Source organism: Schistocerca americana, chromosome 1, assembly GCF_021461395.2.
Source record: "Schistocerca americana isolate TAMUIC-IGC-003095 chromosome 1, iqSchAmer2.1, whole genome shotgun sequence".
Classification (NCBI taxonomy): Eukaryota; Metazoa; Arthropoda; class Insecta; order Orthoptera; family Acrididae; genus Schistocerca; species Schistocerca americana.
Window position 1 is genome coordinate 513,656,941 of NC_060119.1, and position 22,015 is coordinate 513,678,955.

The 22,015-nt window shown below is 41.7% G+C and overlaps 1 protein-coding gene across 2 annotated transcripts in view; it reads left to right on the plus strand.

Annotated features, from left to right (window-relative positions):
- Positions 1-22,015, plus strand: part of LOC124605066 (ATP-dependent helicase brm-like) — a 231,433-nt gene that overhangs the window by 168,408 nt on the left and 41,010 nt on the right. For both annotated transcript variants that reach the window (XM_047136532.1, XM_047136531.1), the window contains exon 17: positions 10,957-11,123. In XM_047136532.1, the coding sequence (XP_046992488.1) occupies positions 10,957-11,123 (167 nt within the window). The remainder of the gene's footprint in view (positions 1-10,956; positions 11,124-22,015) is intronic.

The window sequence follows — 22,015 nt, forward strand, 5'->3', positions numbered from 1 at the left end:
TATCAAGTAAATTAAAATACATTCACATAATTATGGAAGGCTAAAATGTGTTGTCTTCCCCATGAACCATGGACCTTGCCATTGGTGGGGAGGCTTGCGTGCCTCAGCGATACAGATGGCAGTACCGTAGGTGCGACCACAACTGAGGAGTATCTGTTGAGAGGCCAGACAAACGTGTGGTTCCTGAAGAGGGGCAGAAGCCTTTACAGTCTGGATGATTGACTGACCTGGCCTTGCAACATTAACCAAAACGGCCTTGCTGTGCTGGTACTGCGAACGGCTGAAAGCAAGGGGAAACTACGGCCGTGATTTTTCCTGAGGGCATGTGGCTTTACTGTATGGACAAATGATGATGGTGTCCTCTTGGGTAAAATATTCCGGAGGTAAAATAGTCCCCCATTCGGATCTCCGGGTCGGGACTACTCAAGAGGACGTCGTTATCAGGAAAAAGAAAACTGGCGTTCTATGGATCGGAGTGTGGAATGACAGATCCCTTAATCGGGCAGGTAGATTAGAAAATTTAAAAAGGGAAATGTATAGGTTAAAGTTAGATATAGTGGGAATTAGTGAAGTTCGGTGGCAGGAGGAACAAGACTTTTGGTCAGGTGAATACAGGGTTATAAACACAAAATCAAATAGGGATAATGCAGAGGTAGGTTTAATAATGAATAAAAAAATAGGAGTGCGGGTACGCTACTACAAACAGCATAGTGACGCATTATTGTGGCCAAGATAGACACGAAGCCCACACCTACTACAGTAGTACAAGTTTATATGGCAACTAGCTCTCCAGATGATGAAGAAATGTATGATGAGATAAAAGAAATTATTCAGGTAGTGAAGGGAGACGAAAATTTATCAGTCATGGGTGACAGGAATTCGAGAGTAGGAAAAGGGAGAGAAGGAAACATAATAGGTGGATATGTATTGAGGCTAAGAAATGAAAGATGAAGCCGCTTGGTAGAATTTTGCACAGAGCATAACTTAATCATAGCTAACACTTGGTTCAAGAATCATAAAAGAAGGTTGTATACGTGGAAGAATCCTGGAGATACTAGAAGGTATCAGATAGATTATATAATGGGAAGACAGAGATTTAGGAACCAGGTTTTAAATTGTAAGACATTTCCAGGGGCAGATGTGGACTCTGACCGCAATCTATTGGTTATGAACTGTAGATTAAAACTGAAGAAACTGCAAAAAGGTGGGAATTTGAGGAGATGGGATCTGGATAAACTGACTAAACCAGAGGTTGTACAGAGTTTCAGGAAGAGCATAAAGGAACAATTGACAAGAATGGGGGAAAGAAATACAGTAGAAGAAGAATGGGTAGCTCTGAGGGATGAAGTAGTGAAGGCAGCAGAGGATCAAGTAGGTAAAAAGACAAGGGCTAGTAGAACTCCTTGGGTAACAGAAGAAAAATTGAACTTAATTGATGAAAGGAGAAAATATAAAAATTCAGTAAATGAAGCAGGCAAAAAGGAATACAGACGTCTCAAAAATGAGATCGACAGGAAGTGCAAAATGGTTAAGCAGGGATGGCTAGAGGACAAATGTAAGGATGTAGAGGCTTTTCTCACTAGGGGTAAGATAGATACTGCCTACAGGAAAAATAAAGAGACCTTTGGAGAAAAGAGAACCACTTGTATGAATATCAAGAGCTCAGATGGAAACCCAGTTCTAAGCAAAGAAGGGAAAGCAGAAAGGTGGAAGGAGTATATGGAGGGTCTGTACAAGGGCGATGTGCTTGAGGACAATGTTATGGAAATGGAAGAGGATGTAGATGAAGATGAAATGGGAGATACGATACTGCGTGAAGAGTTTGACAGAGCACTGAAAGACCTGAGTCGAAACAAGGCCCCGGGAGTAGACAACATTCCATTAGAACTACTGTGATAGCCTTGGGAGAGCCAGTCCTGACAAAACTCTACCATCTGGTGATCAAGATGTGTGAGACAGGCGAAATTCCCTCAGACTTCAAGAAGAATATAATAATTCCAATCCCAAAGAAAGCAGGTGTTGACAGATGTGAAAATTACCGAACTATCAGTTTAATAAGCCACAGCTGCAAAATACTAACGCGAATTATTTACAGACGAATGGAAAAACTGGTAGAAGCCGACCTCGGGGAAGATCAGTTTGGATTCCGTAGAAATATTGGAACACGTGAGGCAATACTAACCTTACGACTTATCTTAGAAGAAAGATTAAGGAAAGGCAAACTTATGTTTCTAGCATTTGTAGACTTAGAGAAAGCTTTTGACAATGTTGACTGGAATCTTCTCTTTCAAATTCTAAAGGTGGCAGGGGTAAAATATAGGGAGTGAAATGCTATTTACAATTTGTTCAGAAACTTGATGGCAGTTATAAAGAGTTGAGGGGCATGAATGGGAAGCAGTGGTTGGCAGGGAGTGAGACAGGGTTGTAGCCTCTCCCCGATGTTATTCAATCTGTATATTGAGCAAGCAGTAAAGGAAACAAAAGAAAAGTTCGGAGTAGGTATTAAAATCCATGGAGAAGAAATAAAAACTTTGAGGATTGCCGATGACATTGTAATTCTGTCAGAGACAGTAAAGGACTTGGAAGAGCAGTTGAATGGAATGGACAGTGTCTTGAAAGGAGGATATAAGATGAACATTAACAAAAGCAAAACCAGGATAATGGAATGTAGTCGAATTAAGTCGGGTGATGCTAAGGGAATTAGATTAGGAAATGAGACACTTAAAGTAGTAAAGGAGTTTTGCTATTTGGGGAGCAAAATAACTGATGATGGTCGAAGTAGAGAAGATATAAAATGTAGACTGGCAATGGCAAGGAAAGTGTTTCTGAAGAAGAGAAATTTGCTATCATCGAGTATAGATTTGAGTGTCAGGTAGTCGTTTCTGAAAGTATTTGTATGGAGTGTAGCCATGTATGGAAGTGAAACATGGACGATAAATAGTTTGGACAAGAATAGAATAGAAGCTTTCGAAATGTGGTGCTACAGAAGGGATGCTGAAGATTAGATGGGTAAATCACGTAACTAATGATGAAATATTGAATAGAATTGGGGAGAAGAGGAGTATGTGGCACAACTTGACAAAAAGAAGGGACCAGTTAGTAGGACATGCTCTGAGGCATCAATGGATCACAAATTTAGCATTGGAGGGCAGTGTGGAGGGTAAAAATCGTAGAGGGAGACCAAGAGATGAATACGCTAAGCAGATTCAGAAGGATGTAGGTTGCAGTAGGTACGGGGAGATGAAGAAGCTTGCACAGGATGGGTAGCATGGAGAGCTGCATCAAACCAGTCTCAGGACTGAAGACCACAACAACAACAACAAACTGTCTTGTTAGTTGCAGATTTTATTTTATTTCCACCTTCGTGACAGTCAAGCATTAATAGCCTTGCAGAACAATGAAGTTATGTTTGTCAGTTTGTTAAAGAAATTTTCTTTTATTAATCTTTTCTGCTGAGGCAGACAATATATTTGAAACGAAGTGTTTAATTCCACACACTGTTCGCTGCATTTCAAGTGCGCGTTTTCAACTTCTAGCACAACCAAACATGAGATAACACAGTATTGGTACTCCAAGAAAATTTACATCCCGAAAACCACATTGATAAGCTTAATATCAGGTCGTGGCCTACTTCACTAGGAATCTGGACATACGAATGTGCACTTTAAATGTGCACGTTTTAGTATGGGTCACAAAATTCCGATGCTCTTGGAGTATCCTCTGATGTCTTGTTTCTTTTATGACATAATGTAAGATCTTTTAATGTTTTACACATACGAACATAAGGGCTCCCTACGGCATCGTAGTTGCGCAAGCGCGGTGACGCCCGTCTTATGGCGCTCTCTGACAACTGCAGAAACGAACCTATTTCTAACAGGTCGCAGGAAAATATTCCGAATGGTGGTTTGAAAAACGTTACCATCAAAGCAAATTTCTTTTTACGCAAGTTGAACTATGTGCGAAAATGTACGATGATTTTCTTAAATCACAGAGCATTTGACTCTCATTTAAAAATCAACTCCTTGATGACGAGCCATTTGGATGAATTTCGAGCCCAGAAGATCAGACATTTATGTCGTTATTAAAAATTTTACTGGCACATTTGTGTGATACATCGTAAATTGTAATACACGCATAAAAGACCAACATTACATGTGAAAGCTTAGCTTCTCTTGCAGCTTATTAATCTTACAGACCAATATTATATGTGAAAGCTTTGCGTTTCGTATAGCAACACTATGTATATTAATTTTAAACCGTTAACTTTTTCTGTTTGTGTGTGCGCGCTACTTACCAGTGATGTTGCTATTGGCTGACTACATCACGTGTCCTAAGCTCTGAATACCCACTGTCATCGGCTGGCGAGATCACGTGACATGAGCTATGACTGGCTTACAAAAGCGCATCACAATCTCGATTTCAATGTTCGGAAAGTAACATGCGGTGTTTGGTGGAATTCGAATTTATACTTTCGTAATACATGTTGCTGCACATCAAAGATCTTTCCGAAACGTGTTTTTTTTCCCCCCGTGTTTAGTTTTCTAAAGCGCCGGGAAATTCTACGCCCGTTTATAAAACCATAATCATTCAAAGGATTGATAAGTTATACAGTTCCGAGAGAAAATTTACTGTCAGTTAACAGGGAAAAAGTATGTTTTCACCCGGGAGAAAGTGTATATTTAACCGGGAAATCCGTGAATTTTTTTTCCTTGTCCATGTATACACCCTGTGGGAACATAAAATTATGAAAATTCTGTAGAATTACTTTATTTGTCTTTCCTAAGTTTCTATTTTATGTTTGTTTTGTAATTTCAGAAACTGTGCTTTATGTCAGTCTTAATTATATATGTAGGTAAGAAAGAAAGGATGATGGTGCCCAACTTAAAATATGAAAAATACACATTCTTAGACAATGGGTACATAGGTTGATGAAGTAATGGGTGGTTATAATTAAACTAGCGCCGTTCAGAGCGCTGCAGAATGGGGTGTATACGTTGCAGGATGCTGAAACATGGTATGTATGTTCATCGGTTGGTGCGCTTGCAGAGTGTGCTGAAAAAATAATAGTTCCAGTTTCTGCCACCAGGTGAAGTTACAGTGCTGTAAGCAGTCAGAATGTGGTGCGGCACAGGGAAAGAGGAGGAATGATCAAACACTTGAGAGTGGTTGTTCTTGCGTATTTATTAGGATATGGTCACAAGTTGTAATATGTGTTCGGTGTGGTCTCCCGACTCAACAATAAGCTGCTTCCATAACGTGTGGTTGACAGTTATTGAGTGTAATGAGACCAATATGTCTTTGTATGCTACCCTTGAGATTTGGACGAGTCTGAATGCATCGATGTTGGACCTGATCTTTCAACTATCCCCACAACCAGAAGTCACATGGATTTTGGCTGAGAGATCTACAGTGTCACACATTTTGAAATTGCCTAGAGACGATGATCTTGTTACCGAAGGTGTCTCGAAGCAGATCTTTCACTTGGAAAGTGACATTTGATGTCATCCCATCTTTCCTGAAAGTAGTGATGTAGGCACTATGTCGTCTTGCAAATCTGGAATCGTGTTGCACAAGGAGGTCTTTGTAACATGCAGATGACACTGTACTCCCAACAGGCCTGTGACGTGTCATCTCCTCAAAGAAAACAGGATCGAGAATGAAGGAGCTTGTGAAACCATGGCACACAGTCACTTAAGCTGAGTGCAGCGGGTGTTCCTGGACAACATATGGCAGAGTAGAACCCCATATGTGACAGTTCTGTACAATTATGGCTCTGTGCAGAGTAAAATATGCCTTGCCCATCCAAAGAATTTTTCCTGGCCATGTGCCATCCATTTCCATGCATCCTAAAAAACAAACAGCAAAGCCTTGGGATTGTAGTCTGTCTTGGGGCTTCATTTGGTACACATTTTGAATCTAGTAGGGATACCTGCTTAAAATGTGTCACAAAATCTTTTGAACTGTTGACCAGGGTAGTGTCAATTCCAGTGACATTGCTCAAGCATTGGCTGCAGAGCATGTGCTGCCCGGTTGGCTGTAGCTACAGTAACATTCTCAACAACTGCCATGAGAATGGGCCACCACCCTCTCACTGCTGCACCAGCTAATTCACATGTTTCTTTAAATTTCTTGATCACATTCTTTAGCCTATTTATTGACATGGGGCCTATTCACACCTGTTTATGTTTGCAGTATTCTTGCAATGCGGAGCTGCTATTGCTGATATTCTGATAAAACAGCTTTACCAGCAGTGCACTGTCTTTCTTCTCAATAGCCATCATGTTTTGTATGGAAAACTTCAACTTTCTTAACCCTTTACACCAACAGTCACTTCATAAAGGAAATCAGCAATCATTACTAAGTGACAAAGAGTTTACAACACCATATTTTCACCTGGTGGTAGGGAGTAGAACTATTATTTGTTTTGGCATACTCCACAAGCACACTAATTAATGAACATAAATACAATATTTCAATGTCCTGTGATGTATACAGTATGCACTGCGGCTCTTGGAATACTGTCAGTTTAATTATAAGCACCCGATATCTCTGAGATTAAAGAGCAGGATATGAAAATCGGGTACGTGGAAGTTGAAGGAAATGTTCATAATGCATGTAAGGTGAACAAAATCATTCAGAATGCACAGCTGTAAAAGTCACGTCTTGCACAGTTAGAAAAGCACAGTTCCTAAAGCCATCCTCTGTGAACCTTGGGCAGCACCAATTCATCTTAGTGAATGGTTCATTGTCATTTTCAGGTAGTGTGTGGGTTCCATATCACAGAATTGTGTTTTTAATGGAGGAAGCGAAAATCTAGCATTCATCCAAAACTTACATGGTGTCTGTAATATGGTGAAATTCCAATAGTGAAGCCCTCTGGAGACTGTAGGTATTAACTGCAGGTACTATCTTCTACTGACAGGCAGCCAGATTCTCATCTCAGTTCCCAAATTCTCGTTTCAGTTCCTAACCAGGACACCAAATGTGCTATGTCTTCTCTCACAAGTTGTTCTACACATTGTGGGGTGAGAGGTGGCCATTACTGTATCCGCATGAGAAATAGTGGGTGGATGCAGGAAGTAGGTCTTACACCTGTATTGTTCTCAGGGATACACATAATGCATCGTGAGACTGTGAGCAAGAGGTTTCTAATGCTAGACCAGTATATTACATCACTTTAATGGCAAGGAAGTGAGAAATATGTTGGGTGAAACACTCTTCATTTCATAGTACAATGAAAGACAGTGAAAGTCCTGACAGAGAATGAGGATGGGCAGCCCACATACACAGTAGATCTTAGTGATGGGGGGTTTGCTTATTTATGGTGATTAGCAATGATACAAGTGCTGGTGTCAGTGGCATGAATTTTCTTGTAAACATGTTGTTTTCTAACTTCAATTTTGAACTATAACTTGTGGAGAAATTGATGTAGGATGAAAGAATAAAAGCTGCTGTTGTAACAAATATTATCTCAAAAGTGCTGCATATGAGACACGTGTCATATTTTGTGTTGAAAGTAATCATTTGATTAACAGACATTGTGTTTGTGTAATTGCAGGTACTGACAGGCTGTTTATTAACTGTTAGGAGATATACATATCTTGTAATCTTTTTGCCAGTTAATCTAAAGGCTATGCTCTATGTGAGGAGTACAGGGTAATCTGAACATTACATAAAAGTATGTGAAACAGCACTTTTTCTTCTTGCGTCCATCCCAGTAACCATTGACTGCTTCCAGGATGGGGACATATGCCAGGGGCCCTATTCTGTATTGTTCATACCGATTGGTGTAGTAATTTAGTCTCGGTATTGACGTCATTTTCAGTTCTTTATCGAAATATCCTATTCAATAAGCTTCTGAGACTCATTACCAAACGGTCCTCCCACCGATTTTACAACAATTGTACCAAGAGGTTTTGGATTTCGGTCTGGCCTTGTCGATCGGTGAGCTGTTTTTTATGTACACCTGTAATTTGTTTTATTTTAAACAAATTTAGCAGTTTTAGCTTTGGATTTAGTGATTGTGTTACTAAAGAATCACCAGAGGACGTATCCGGTTGGAAAGTGAGTTCATAATAGACTATTTTCCGTTGTTAGAAATATGGTTTGGTTAGGTTGTTACTGTGCATGATTACATTTAAAAAAAAAAAAAAAAAAAAAGTGTTATTTTTTATGCAAATAAGAGTTTAAAGATCATTAAATATCAAGACATTGGCTCTGCTTACATATATTACATGAGTGTGAACTGACGTTACTAGTGTCTTTGTGTACTTTTTCCCACAAATGGTTTAGTTAGTAATTATCGAAACGTGTTTACAACTTTCAAGTAACAATGGAAAGCAATTATGTGAAGCCTGATATTGGAAACCTTCCGAACTATCACGCATTTATGACTTGCACAGCACCGTTTGGCAATAAAGTCATCCTGCGTTCCTCTACCTCAATACTATAAGAACTGAGCAGTGTCGATCTGTTGTTTGGTGTGGCCAAGTGGTTAGCGCACTGGAATGCGTACAAAAGGACACGGGTTCATGATGGATGAATGAAAAATTGTTTTTTTCCTCTTCATATATGCAACGCATTCTGAGACATTGTTATTCATGTAAGTTAAGATTTTTCTGCAATATTCGCTATTACTTACATGTAAGAGCGCACTTCCTCAGTAATGATTTCATGATTTCTGTGTGTTTAAAATACGAAATATGAAATTGTTGGAGATGAAATCGCAGTGAGTGAAACAACCGACAGTGACCTTTACATTTTTTCTTGTCAGAAATAATTCACCATTTTTTTCTGAATATGTAGCGATTTCCAAGTATCTTAGACAGGAATCTAAGAGCACAGCTTAAATTACTGGGAATGTAACTAGCAGCAGTCATCTTCATAATCTTGCTTGTCACAAGTATTTATCTGCGATCGAATCCTCAACCACAGTAGACAGAGATGAGAGATCTCTGCCATAATATTTTTAGACTGTAGCACCATATATGAAACATTTTCATTCATGAGATGCGTATTATAAACTTCAACAAACTGCAGGAGCTCTCGAAAATGTGTTTCTTCAATTTTGTTTTTAAGACCCAAATCGTTGACGTATCATATAGAGAAGTGGGCTACTTAATCATTTGGATCTCTAGGAGCGAGTTATAACCACATTCTGTTTATCTTCTTATTCTTTGACAGAATCAATTTTTTAGGTGTTTTTATATATGTATTAGTACAATGTGGTACTACACACTATTCTTAACTAATTTTCTGAAACGTAAAATCCAAAACACGATGTCAGTGTGAACGAGAATAAGATGACATAATGTGGCATTTACGACAATCTGCAGAATACAGTCAAATAGGCTGTTGTTATTATGCATGCATGGAAACATGCGATCAGAGAAACTGTAAAACATTTTATCCATTTCAGCTGAAAATCATGGAAACGGATATACTGTGCCTGATACTGTTAAGGAGGAGGCAAGGGCGATGAAATCGGGGACGTCAGCTCAATGAAATGCGGCGTCATGCGTTATGGCAACGTAAACGCAATTTTCGGTACTTGGAAGAATAGCGCACCTGTGTCGTCTGCTAGCCACTTTGTGTCCATGGCACTGCAGTGCACATGCGCGGATCTGCGGCCACTTGCTTTTGATTGGCTTCCGCGACACGAACCGACGACAGCACTTCGGTTCTGTAGACCCGAACGGTATCGCTACCGAAATGCATACTGAATAATGCAGCGACTCTAATTTGAGTACTAGACCGTTCGGTGCTCTTGAGTACCGAAACGATCGGCACAATGGCATAATGATACAGAACAGGCACCCTGGCATCAATCAACTCCTCCTGGCAGATTAACAAAGAGGGGTCTGTGCGGGGGCCAGCTTGGTTGTGGTTTTTAGGCAGTTTACCACATCTAACTAGATGACCGAGCGAAGTGGCTAGCACACTGGGCTCGCATTCGGGAGGACGATGGTTCAAACCCGTCTCCGGCCATCCTGATTTAAGTTTTCCATGATTTCCCATCATCACTTCAGGCAAATGCCGGGATGGTTCCTTTGAAAGGGCCTGGCCGATTTTCTTCCTCAACCTTTCCTAATCCAAGCTTATGCTCCGTCTCTAATGACCTCGTTGTCGACGAGACGTTTAACACTAATCTCCTCCTCCTCCTCCTCTAACTAGGTGAACACCAGACTGGTCCCACATTCTGCCTGGGACACATGCTGTGCAAACATTTACACTTTCTCACACTTGCACACAGAATTTCCTCTATATACCGAGAGATTGGGAGCACTGAGTCTCTGGCTGCTGAGGTCTCAGCAGCCAGAGACTACTGTCATGTCTGTGTGAGTTGAATTTGTGTGTGTGTGTGTGTGTGTGTGTGTGTGTGTGTGTGTGTGTGTGTGCGCGCACGTGCGTGCGTGTGTGTGTGTGTTCTATCTCTGATGAAGGCCTTGTTGGCTGTGCGCACGTGCGTGCGTGTGTGTGCGTTCTATCTCTGATGAAGGCCTTGTTGGCTGTAGCTCATTTTTTCACAGTCTTTTTTTCTTGTGTCTATCTGTGACTCAGCATCTCTGATATATGGTGAGTAGCAACTATCTTTTTCATCATATTGTTACAACCCATCTTGATTTTTTGTTGTTCGACAAATTATTATATAAAGATTTGTGGGGTTGTATGTTTCCACTTGACAATATATCAACAGTTTTATGTGAACTTCAGAAACATTTGGCGAGACAAATGTGTTTGAAAAATAATTATTTCATGTAATTGTTTATAAGAGAATCTCAGAAACTTTGAGGTTTTGGAAGAATACAGAGAAAAGAGTACTCATTGACAAAAATTATTATTGCAGTATATGATATTACAGCCGTAAGCCCTGTGTGTTACGAGAAAGAAAGACAAGGAGACACAAAGAGAAGTCAGAATTTAACAGTAGTATCTAAATATTTGAAAACTGTCTAGGTGGAGTTGAATGAAGAAGAAACCATTTTAATCATTCGGCGGCTTCACAAGGTCCTGAGGCCATTCTTATTGAGACGATTGAAGAAAGAAGTTGAAGCACAGTTACCGGATAAGGTGGAATACATTATAAAATGTGACATGTCAGGGCTGCAGCGGGTTTTGTACAGGTATGCAAATACTGTGTAGATTTTCATATAATTTATGTGGTTTAATGTTAGTCTCAAAGTTTTGCATTCCAAATGTGTTCTTAATATCTTGATCATTTGGCAAATTGTAATTTGCTATAACTCTTTACATCATACTTGGATATGTGCCATGGGTGTGGCCACGGGAGCACTACATACAAACACTTCACCAGCAGCCTCTGCACTGGCCAGCCACCAGAAGGCCACCTGAGACTTGTGCACATGACACGGCATCTGCCACAGCATGTACTGGATCTCTTCCATACATGACAGCATGGCAGGCGCTCATCCTCAGACATGTTTTACTGCTGACTGGACTATTTGTATACTTATGTGTACTTGAATGTGGATTAATAAACTTGTGTTCTTTGTGGCCACACTATTACTTGTGTCTTACATTACAATACAAAATGACAAGTGTGGTGTTCGCATCTGTGTGCTCAGTTTTTTCCTTCGGTTCTCATGTCTATGGAGCCAGTACTCGAGTCTCTTGTCAAGCGGCAACAGACTTTTATGGTCACTATTGCTGATTTTTCGGCCACATTTTCTATGCTGTCGGCATACCCTCACCATTCACCCCTGATGATGATGTGGCTGAAGACTGGGAAGCGTATGAGAAGTGGCTTTGGCAACACTTCTTTGTCTGTGGTGTCTCTGATGCTAACAAAAAGGCTATGTTTCTGTCTTGGATTTCCCCTTGGATTTACTAGTTGCTGTGCCAGTTAGACCTGCTCCAGGATCCAGAATCACTTTCGTTCAATGAAATGTGTGAATTGTTCTCTAATTATCACCGTAAACACCTGCATGTCATTGTGGCACATGTCTAGTTCTATTGTTGTTATAAACAGCTCCACCAATCATCATAAACAGCCCCTTCAGTCCTACGTGGTTTTGGTGGCCGAACTCCATAGCCTCAGTCGCAAATGTCAGTTTGTTACTGATGCCCGTCACAATTCTTATGCTGCCATATGACGCCATCATTTGGTTGGCTCCCGACAAGGAGCTGTATCAACCTGCAACACAGTGTGAAAATGCATCTTTTGGATGAAGTGTTAAATATTGCTCAATCTTTCAAGGGGTCTTGTGCTGCTAGCGACCATATTTAGGCTTGGTGTGAATCACTGTGTCATTACCAAGCCTTTCCTGCAAATATGTACATAGATGTTAACCATGTGTCTTCAGTGCTTACACATACTGATAATCTGTTTATTGAAGGGTGAGTGATAGACAAAAAGTACTCTGCCTCTAATTGGACATGGGTACAGCTGTATGATGTTGTCAGCTCTAATTGGACAGCTGTTTGATATTGTCACATAGAAGAAGGTGTAATTAGATGAATGACGAACACTAACTTCAATTAACGAAGGTTTATTCAGCACTTGCACATACACGAGCGTGGAGCGCACTGCCTCCAGCCAGAACATATACAGTATATATACAGCTACAGAACATTCCAGTACATTGATTCTTGACATTTCTGAATACTTTTAGAATGTACTCGAACCAAATATATAAATTAAAACTGTACAGTCCATGTGAGTTTTGAACTCACGACCCTCCACGCGTCAGTTTAGTGTCATAACCACTACATCACGGTGCTATTCAGCTTCTTCTGTGACATTGCTCCCTCCTTAAGAGAACAGCATCTCAGTGTTACGTCCTCCTAGTCCAGGAATGAGTCATCAGTCCTGGGTACTCCAACTTCCGACAACTGGTGTTAGCCCTGGTGGTGATCTTAAAACTTCTTTTGCCTCTACACTCTTCGTCACCTTTCTGCTTGTTGCCTGTCACTGGAGCTTCGAATTTACTCTGTGTTGCAGAATACTTGTCGGGCTTCATTCAAAGGACATGGACCGTATCTCTGATCTTTTGTCGTCTTGTGTCGGGGTCGAAATCTTCAACTTCATAAGTAACATCAGACGATTGTCTTACAATCGTATAAGGTCCAAAGTAGCACCTGAGGAGCTTCTCAGAGACACCAATCTTCTGAACAGCAGTGAAGATCCAGACGAGGTCACCAAGCTGGTAAACAACAGGGCGGTGGCTCGCGTCATACCTTCGGCGATTGTTTTCTTGAGCCTGCAGTGTGCATAGTTGAGCTAACTGCCGAGTTTCCTCTGCTCTGGTTAACACCTGCCTGATTTAGTCGTCATCCGTATCATCAGGATGTAACAGAAACACAGTGTCCGTCGTCATAGTCGCCTCATGCCCGTGCAGCAGGAAAAAGGGCGTAAATCCCGTGGTGTCTTGTTTGGCGGTGTTGTAGGCAAACTTCACGAAAGGTAGCACCTCATCCCAGTTGCTCTGCTGAACATTGATAGCATGTTGGCCAAGGTCTTATTAAGGCATTCAGTAAGCCCATTAGTTTGCGGATATTAGGCAGTCACCATGTGATGAATAATGTTGCACTGATGATTTATCTGTGTCACAAGATTAGATTAGAAAACTTTCCCTCGATCTGTAATTAACAACTTTGGGGCACCGTGTTTTAATACAATGTCTTCCACAATGAATTTGTCTACCTTGCATGCTTCGGCTGTTTTCACAGCTTTTGTAATGGCGTAGCGTGTCGGATAATCAGTGCAAATGATAATCCATCTATTGACACTAGCAGACTTTGGATATCGTCCGAGTAGGTCAATCCCAACACGCTGGAAAGGCGTTTCGGCTGGTGGAATTGGTATGATTCGACCAGGTGGTTTCTGAGGGACTGCCTTTCTCCTCTGGCACTCTCGACAGTGCGACACATAGTGACGGACACTCCTAAATAAACTTGGCGAGAAAAATCTCTTGCGGATTCTTTCATATGTCTTAATAAATCCTAAGTGTCCGGCCTCAAGTGTGTCGTGGAATTTCTGTAGAACATCTAAGCGCATGTGTTCAGGAATCACTGGTAGCCAACTCTTTCCAAATGGATCAAAGTTTTTCTTGCAAAATAATCCATTAACTACCTTAAATTGTCCTTTCACATCCTCTGACCAATTTAAGGCAAGCGTAATTTGAGATATGTTGGCGTCCTTCTTCTGCTCAGCAGAGAGATCCTGGAGAGCAGCGAGACAGTCACTATCATCATCAATGTCTTGATGGTCTTGCACAGGGTTTCTTGAGAGACAGTTGGCATCTTAGTGTTTTCTTCCAGTTTTGTACACTATGATAATGTCATACTCTTGAAGACCCAGCAAGTCGTCCTGTTGGACCCTTAAGACCTGTCAGCCAACAAAGTGAATGATGGTCTGTAACAAATATGAATGACCTTCCATAGAGAGACTGTCGAAATTTGCACGTGGCCCAGATCACAGCAAGACATTCTCTTTCTGTAGTTGAGTAGTTTATCTCAGCTTTTGTAAGTGTCCTAGAGGCATAGGCTATAATCTTCTCTTTTCCATCCGAAATTTGCACCAGCACAGCACCGATCCCATACCCACTGGCATCTGTGTGTAGTTCTGTAGGTGCTCTCTCATCATACAGTACAGGGTCAATCGTCAGAGCTTTTCACAGGACATTGAAAGAATCTTGTTGAGCACCACCCCAGATAAATTTAGCATCAGCTTTTAACAACTCTTGGAGTGGCCTGGCTTTTATACAAAAGTCTTTGATAAAATGACAGTAATAAGAACATAATCCGGGGAAGCTTTTCACGTCTCTAATACTTTTAGGAATAGTAAATTCCATTATAGATCTCACCTTTTCTGGGTCTGGCCACACACCTTCGTTTGACACAAGGTGTCCAAGTATTGTGATTTCTTTTGCTGCAAAGAGACACTTTCTTGGATTTAGTTTCAGTCCACCTTGTTGGAGACACTTAAGAACGGCCTTCAGTCTTTTTATAAGTTCATCAAATGTCTCTGAGAACACTATAATGTCATAAAATAACAAAGACACATCATCAACTTCAGGTGATGTAGAAGATTATCCATCATCCGTTCAAAAGTTGCTGGTGCATTACACAAACCAAATGGCATTACCTTAAACTCATACAGGCCCACAGGGGCGATGAATGCAGTTTTCTCACAATCAGCCTCATCTACTTCGATCTGCCAGTATCCCAAGTACATGTCCATGATTGAGAAAAACTTAGCCGCTTTAAGACAGTCTAGTGTATCATCAATACGTGGAAGAGGGTAAATGAGATATCTTATTAAGCTTCCTGTAATCAACACAACAGCACCATCTGACATCCTTCTTCCTGATGAGGACCACTGGTGACGACCATGGGCTCTGTAATGGCTGAATGATGTCATTCTTCATCATTTTCTCTACCTCGTTGCGAATTATTTGACGCTCCATTACTGACACACAGTGTGCTCTCTGGCTTATTCGTTGATGGTCTCCAGTGGTTATCCGGTGCTTCACCGTCAATTTGTCTGATTTGCACTTCACCTTGGATTGAAGCATTCAGAGAACTTTTGAAGAATGGCAAGTAGCTTCTTCTGTTGTTCCTTAGTGATATCTGGTGATAGTCAAGCTAGAAGATCTTGTGTCTTGTAGTGGTAGCGCTAATTTCGCCCACAGACTCGGCATGGGAGGTTTCTATGAGGCTCAGCTGTTCTTCAATTAATGGCTCAGCATTTGCTACGCTCATGCGTCTTGGAAGGATCTGTGGTTCTCGGTGACAGTTAACTATCCACAATTCGCCGTATCTGTTCTTAAAGGAGACAACAGAGGCTGGGATGACCAAGTTATTCTTCAGTGGTGTGGCTCTCTTACATTCCACTACAAGACCCATGGGTTGATGCATGGCACGACACATGACAGCTACCTTTCTAGTGCTGACTGCAGGAATGATCACTTCATTCAGCACACATAGTCTCCACACACTCAGATGCGCATCTTCCTGTCCACAGTATCTCATCTTGTCTAGCATAATCTTTGAGTGACCACAATCTTTAATTGCCTGAGAAGCTTTCAAAAAGTCCCATCCGAGAATGACTTGATGATTACATTTTTGTAAGATGATGAATTCTAAGGGCTGTGTATGGCCACTTATACTCACACGAATGATACATCTTCCTGTAGGTTTTACATATTTCCCAATAGCCACATTCAGCAGAGATGTTTTGTTGTCAACGAATACAGTTTTCTGCAACTGGCGACAGTACTTCTCCAAAATGACTGATTAAGATGCTCCAGAGCCCACAAGAGCTTGGGCTGGTTGGCCACCCATGAGGATATCGACATATTTTCCTATCAGTTTTGCAGTGATCGACGGCGGAGGATTTTTCTCTTTGGCGGCCTCACCTCCAAAGAAGGTTGCTCCCTTTAGTTTTCCAGGTTGCAGCGGCCAGGTGATCAGCTGGAGCTTCTAAACAGTGATGGAGACCTTGATCGGTGTGTTGGGTAGCGTCCTCTTCAGCGGATAGCTTGCAGCGATGGTGACCTGCATTGGCCTGCACCCACATCTTCTTGTTGATCTTCATCGTCCCGGAGTTGGCGTCGGCTAAGATCGGTCAGCTGTATTCTGGTATGGGCATCATCAAATATCTTCCGCCTTTCTCGACAATAGCGCACCACATGTCCCGCTCATGCACAGTGGAAATATACTGGTTGGTTATCCTGGGTCCTCCAGACGCCAATCTTCCTTGGTGCCCAAACAGGTTCCTCATGCGGCATTGTAGGAACCTAACTCTGCATGGGTCACAACTTTTTCATTGTTTTAAAGGGAAATTAATGACGAGAGATTGGGTTCAATGTCTGTTCCACTTCCTCCCTTATGACCTCTTGAAGTGTCTCGGTGTTTTGCTCGCCATGCAATCCAAGTGCCTTCTGAACTTCCTCTCTCACTATCTGACGAAGAACGCTTGTGAAATCAGTTTCTTCCTCCATCACAGACATTGATACGACATTTGGAAGCCATTCAAACTTCTTGCATCTAATTCTTTTTTCATGCATTGTCTCGATATACTGGCACCATTTTATGAAGTCATCTGCTGTCGAAACCTCCTTCAGGAGTAGGGCTTTATACGTGCCCTCAGCAAAACCATTCATGAGATGTGCAACCTTATCTTCCTCCTTCATTCTAGGATCCACTATTTTACACAGCTCCAAGACGTCTTGAATGTAGGATGCTGTAGTTTCTCCTGGATGCTGTGCCCTGCACTTTAATTTACCTTCAGCCTTGCACTTCTGTCATTGTGTGTCGCCGAAATACTTGCGCAGTTCCGCCTGGAATACTTCCCAGCTTATGAACTACTCCTCGTTGTTCTCATACCATTGCTTGGCAGTGCCCTCCAAGTAGAAAAATACGTTAGCCAAACACATGGTGTCATCCCATTTGTTAAATTTGGCTATATGCTCATATACCTTCAACTACTTGTTTCGATCTTGGCCATCGTCATCAGAGAACCCGGAAGGGTGTCTCATGTGGTGGCACACAGTTGCTGTCATTGTAATGTCCTCTTCTGCTTCTTCTGTCTCTGATAGATTGTGATCTCTTGAATATGGCTCGAACTCGGGTTTCTCACCACGTAAACGGCAGCTCTGTCATGGCCTAATAGGAGCCACTGTGTTGTCGATAATGTGGCCTATCACAAGTTCCAATACCCAGCACCTCCACTAGAATAATGTCACATAGAAGAAGATGTAATTAGATTAATGATGAACACTAACTTCACTTAATGAAGGTTTATTCACCACTTGCACATACAAGAGCATGGGGCGAACTGTGTCCGGCCAGAACACATACAGCATATATACAACTACATAACATTCCAGTAGAGTGATTCTTGACATTTGTGGATACTTCTAGAATGTACTCAAACCATGTATATAAATTAAAATTGTACAGTCTAAGGCCCCGGGAGTAGACAACATTCCATTAGAACTACTGATGGCCTTGGGAGAGCCAGTCATGACAAAACTCTACCATCTGCTAAGCAAGATGTATGAGACAGGCGAAATACCCACAGACTTCAAGAAGAATATAATAATTCCAATCCCAAAGAAAGCAGGTGTTGACAGATGTGAAAATTACCGAACTATCAGTTTCATAAGTCACAGCTGCAAAATACTAACGCGAATTCTTTACAGACGAATGGAAAAACTGGTAGAAGCGGACCTCGAGGAGGATCAGTTTGGATTCCGTAGAAATGTTGGAACACGTGAGGCAATACTAACCTTACGACTTATCTTAGAAGAAAGATTAAGAAAAGGCAAACCTACGTTTCTAGCATTTGTAGAGTTAGAGAAAGCTTTTGACAACGTTAACTGGAATACTCTCTTTCAAATTCTGAAGGTGGTAGGGGTAAAATACAGGGAGCGAAAGGCTATTTACAATTTGTACAGAAACCAGATGGTAGTTATAAGAGTCGAGGGGCATGAAAGGGAAGCAGTGGTTGGGAAAGGAGTGAGACAGGGTTGTAGCCTCTCCCCGATGTTATTCAATCTGTATATTGAGCAAGCAGTAAAGGAAACAAAAGAAAAATTCAGAGTAGGTATTAAAATTCATGGAGAAGAAGTAAAAACTTTGAGGTTCGCCAATGACATTGTAATTCTGTCAGAGACAGCAAAGGACTTGGAAGAGCAGTTGAACGGAATGGACAGTGTCTTGAAAGGAGGATATAAGATGAACATCAACAAAAGCAAAACGAGGATAATGGAATGTAGTCAAATTAAATCGGGTGATGCTGAGGGGATTAGATTAGGAAATGAGACACTTAAAGTAGTAAAGGAGTTTTGCTATTTAGGGAGTAAAATAACTGATGATGGTCGAAGTAGAGAGGATATAAAATGTAGACTGGCAATGGCAAGGAAATCGTTTCTGAAGAAGAGAAATTTGTTAACATCGAGTATAGATTTAAGTGTCAGGAAGTCGTTTCTGAAAGTATTTGTATGGAGTGTAGCCATGTATGGAAGTGAAACATGGACGATAACCAGTTTGGACAAGAAGAGAATAGAAGCTTTCGAAATGTGGTGCTACAGAAGAATGCTGAAGATAAGGTGGGTAGATCACGTAACTAATGAGGAGGTATTGAATAGGATTGGGGAGAAGAGAAGTTTGTGGCACAACTTGACTAGAAGAAGGGATCGGTTGGTAGGACATGTTTTGAGGCATCAAGGGATCACAAATTTAGCATTGGAGGGCAGCGTGGAGGGTAAAAATCGTAGAGGGAGACCAAGAGATCAATACACTAAGCAGATTCAGAAGGATGTAGGTTGCAGTAGGTACTGGGAGATGAAGAAGCTTGCACAGGATAGAGTAGCATGGAGAGCTGCATCAAACCAGTCTCAGGACTGAAGACCACAACAACAACAACATGTGAGTTTTGCTCTCACGACCCTCCATGCAATAGTTTAGTATCATAACCACTACACCACGGTGCTACTCAGCTTCTTCTGCGACAATATTGCTGAACTCGCAAACTTATGTGGACTTAGGATCTGCGGCATTGTCTCCTGTTACTCGATGGTTGGTGAATTACAACAAGCAGCTTATTCCTTCCGTGATTTCTGCACCTGACATTGCATTCGTTACGTGAGTGCACCTCCTTTCCACCCCATTGTAATGGCAAGGCAAAACGTCTTTTCCACATGTTCAAAGTACAAATTAACAAGTATGTCACAGACTCTTCCACAGCGGACGCTTTGACACACTTCTTGAGTTCCTACAGGTTTACGCCGGCAGGGATCGGAGCCCGGCTGAGATGCTTAATGGCCATCAACCCTGCACTCTCCTCGACTGCTCATGCTGTCCTACCAATGTCCGTTGATACACTCCTTGTTGTGGTATGTTCCTGACTCTGTGGTCTGGACATGGGGGTTTGGCCACCAACCGAAATGGATTCTGGCCATGGTCTACAGTTGGAACTGCCACCACCTCAGTATGGCGCCACTGGTGATAGGCTGGTGACACGGCATCATGTTAGATGCATCTTTATGTCACGGCGAGAGCTGCGAGTCTGCTGCAGCTGTCTCCGCTTCCTCCCTCAGCACCTCTCCAGGTCTTGCGGAGCATCCCTGTTGAACAGACAGACCTGCCCTCCTTGTGGATGTCATCGCCTCTTGCCTCTCGTCTGGGGTCTGGTGCCCTCACACTTGCTGCTGGCCCTTCCCACGAGGCACTGCTACCGTATGCACTTCCACCGCTGGCTGCCCCAGTGCCGTTGGGTTTTTCTGCACTGGCATCCCTGGCACCTTCACTGGAACAGCTGGCACCTTTGCCATCAGCACAGTTCCGCTACTTCGAGCTGGCGGTCGTAGATGCTTCATGTCTCCTCATTGTCCAGCCTCTCTTCTGTTACTTGCCCAGCATCTTCTCCCACTACCAGTGCTTGCGCTGATCCCATCGATGTGTCAACAGTTGCCTTATGCCTGTACGGAGTAGTGTCCTTTCCCCCAGAGGGGTTGGGGGGGGGGGGGGGGTTGGTAAAACCCTGTACATCATAGTTGGATAATCGCTGCAGATGTGGCCGCCAACACATTACATGCGAACAGTCCACTGTTGGCATCTGCCCAGGCTGGCCACCAAAGGCCTCTTGCGATATGTGCACAGGGCATAGCACCCTCTGCATCGTCCACTGGAGCCCTTCTCTTTGTAAGGACAGAGCGGCAGGCGATTGTCCTCAGATGTGTTCTACTGCCGACTCTACAGTTTGTATGTTTGTGGGCACTTGAATGTGAAACAATAAACTCTTATTCTTCATGGCTAAACCATTAACTTGTGTCTTACATTACAACATAATTAATATACTTTGTGTTGTTATTCAAGGGCCAGAATTTATTGATATCAGATGGGATTGAAAGCTTCTTTAATACATTTTCTTACAATGACATTTATAATCATTACTAAATTTCTGTCAATTTCAGTGCGGTGACAGATATTATCAACGTAATTCGCATTAGATGTACATTTTTTTATATAGAGCCCACATTGCTAGTGAAGTAATATTTAATTTGGAGTTTGTGACTTTTAGATACTACAGTGGCCAATCCACATGAAGTATAATCCAAAAGACTTCACTTTTGGAAACAAGTGTGATGGTAGTGGTTCAGGTTATAAGGAAGGCAATAAAACATATGAGTGATAGAAGAAGGGACACAAGGATAGTAAATGTGTTAAGACACCATGAAATAATTTCTTTGTTAGTAGAGGGAGCTATAGGTCATAAAAATTGTAGTGGAAGACTGAGATTGGAATATATCCAACAAATAACTTAGGTTATTGAGTGCAAGTGCCACTTTGAAATCAAGAGGATGGCATAGGAAAGTATTTCATGGTGGGCTCCATCAAGTCAGTCCACACTGACATGCAATAAAATATGCTGACACAGCAAATTTATGCCATTGTAACAATAAAAAGTGTGACATACTTCTAAGATTACCGACTGAAAATCTAACTATGTGTAATTAACATTCCTAATAATTGCTCTTACAGCCTCAAATCCAAAATAAGATTCCATGGCACTTCAACTCCTGAGTCATAATTTTTGAGAACTCCAAGTTCTTTGTGAATTAATCCAAACACTATGTTTCAGGTCAGTTGCAAGTGAGATACCACAAATGTAAGCAGTATGTTGTTGATTCAATTGATGGTAAATAAGGTTAGTTTCCCGTAACAGTTACAGACCTGAAAGCATGCTGTGCTCATTGAATCACCATGTCACGGGCTAGGAAACTTTCCATTCATGGAGAGTGGCAAAAGATAAACATATTTGAAACACTAGTTTATGCTGAAACAATGATATTGAGACAAAATTCACAACCATATCAAGGTATTGCTATTGATTCCTCAGAAACACAGTATTGTAGCTTGAGGAGGATTAGGTTGTTTGAGGGCTTGTCAGATTTCAAAGGGTAAGGTTCATATGATGAATATGTGATGTACATCAAGGGCAGGCTTTCATATTTTCAGAGTAACCCAACAGATACAATGTTTGGTA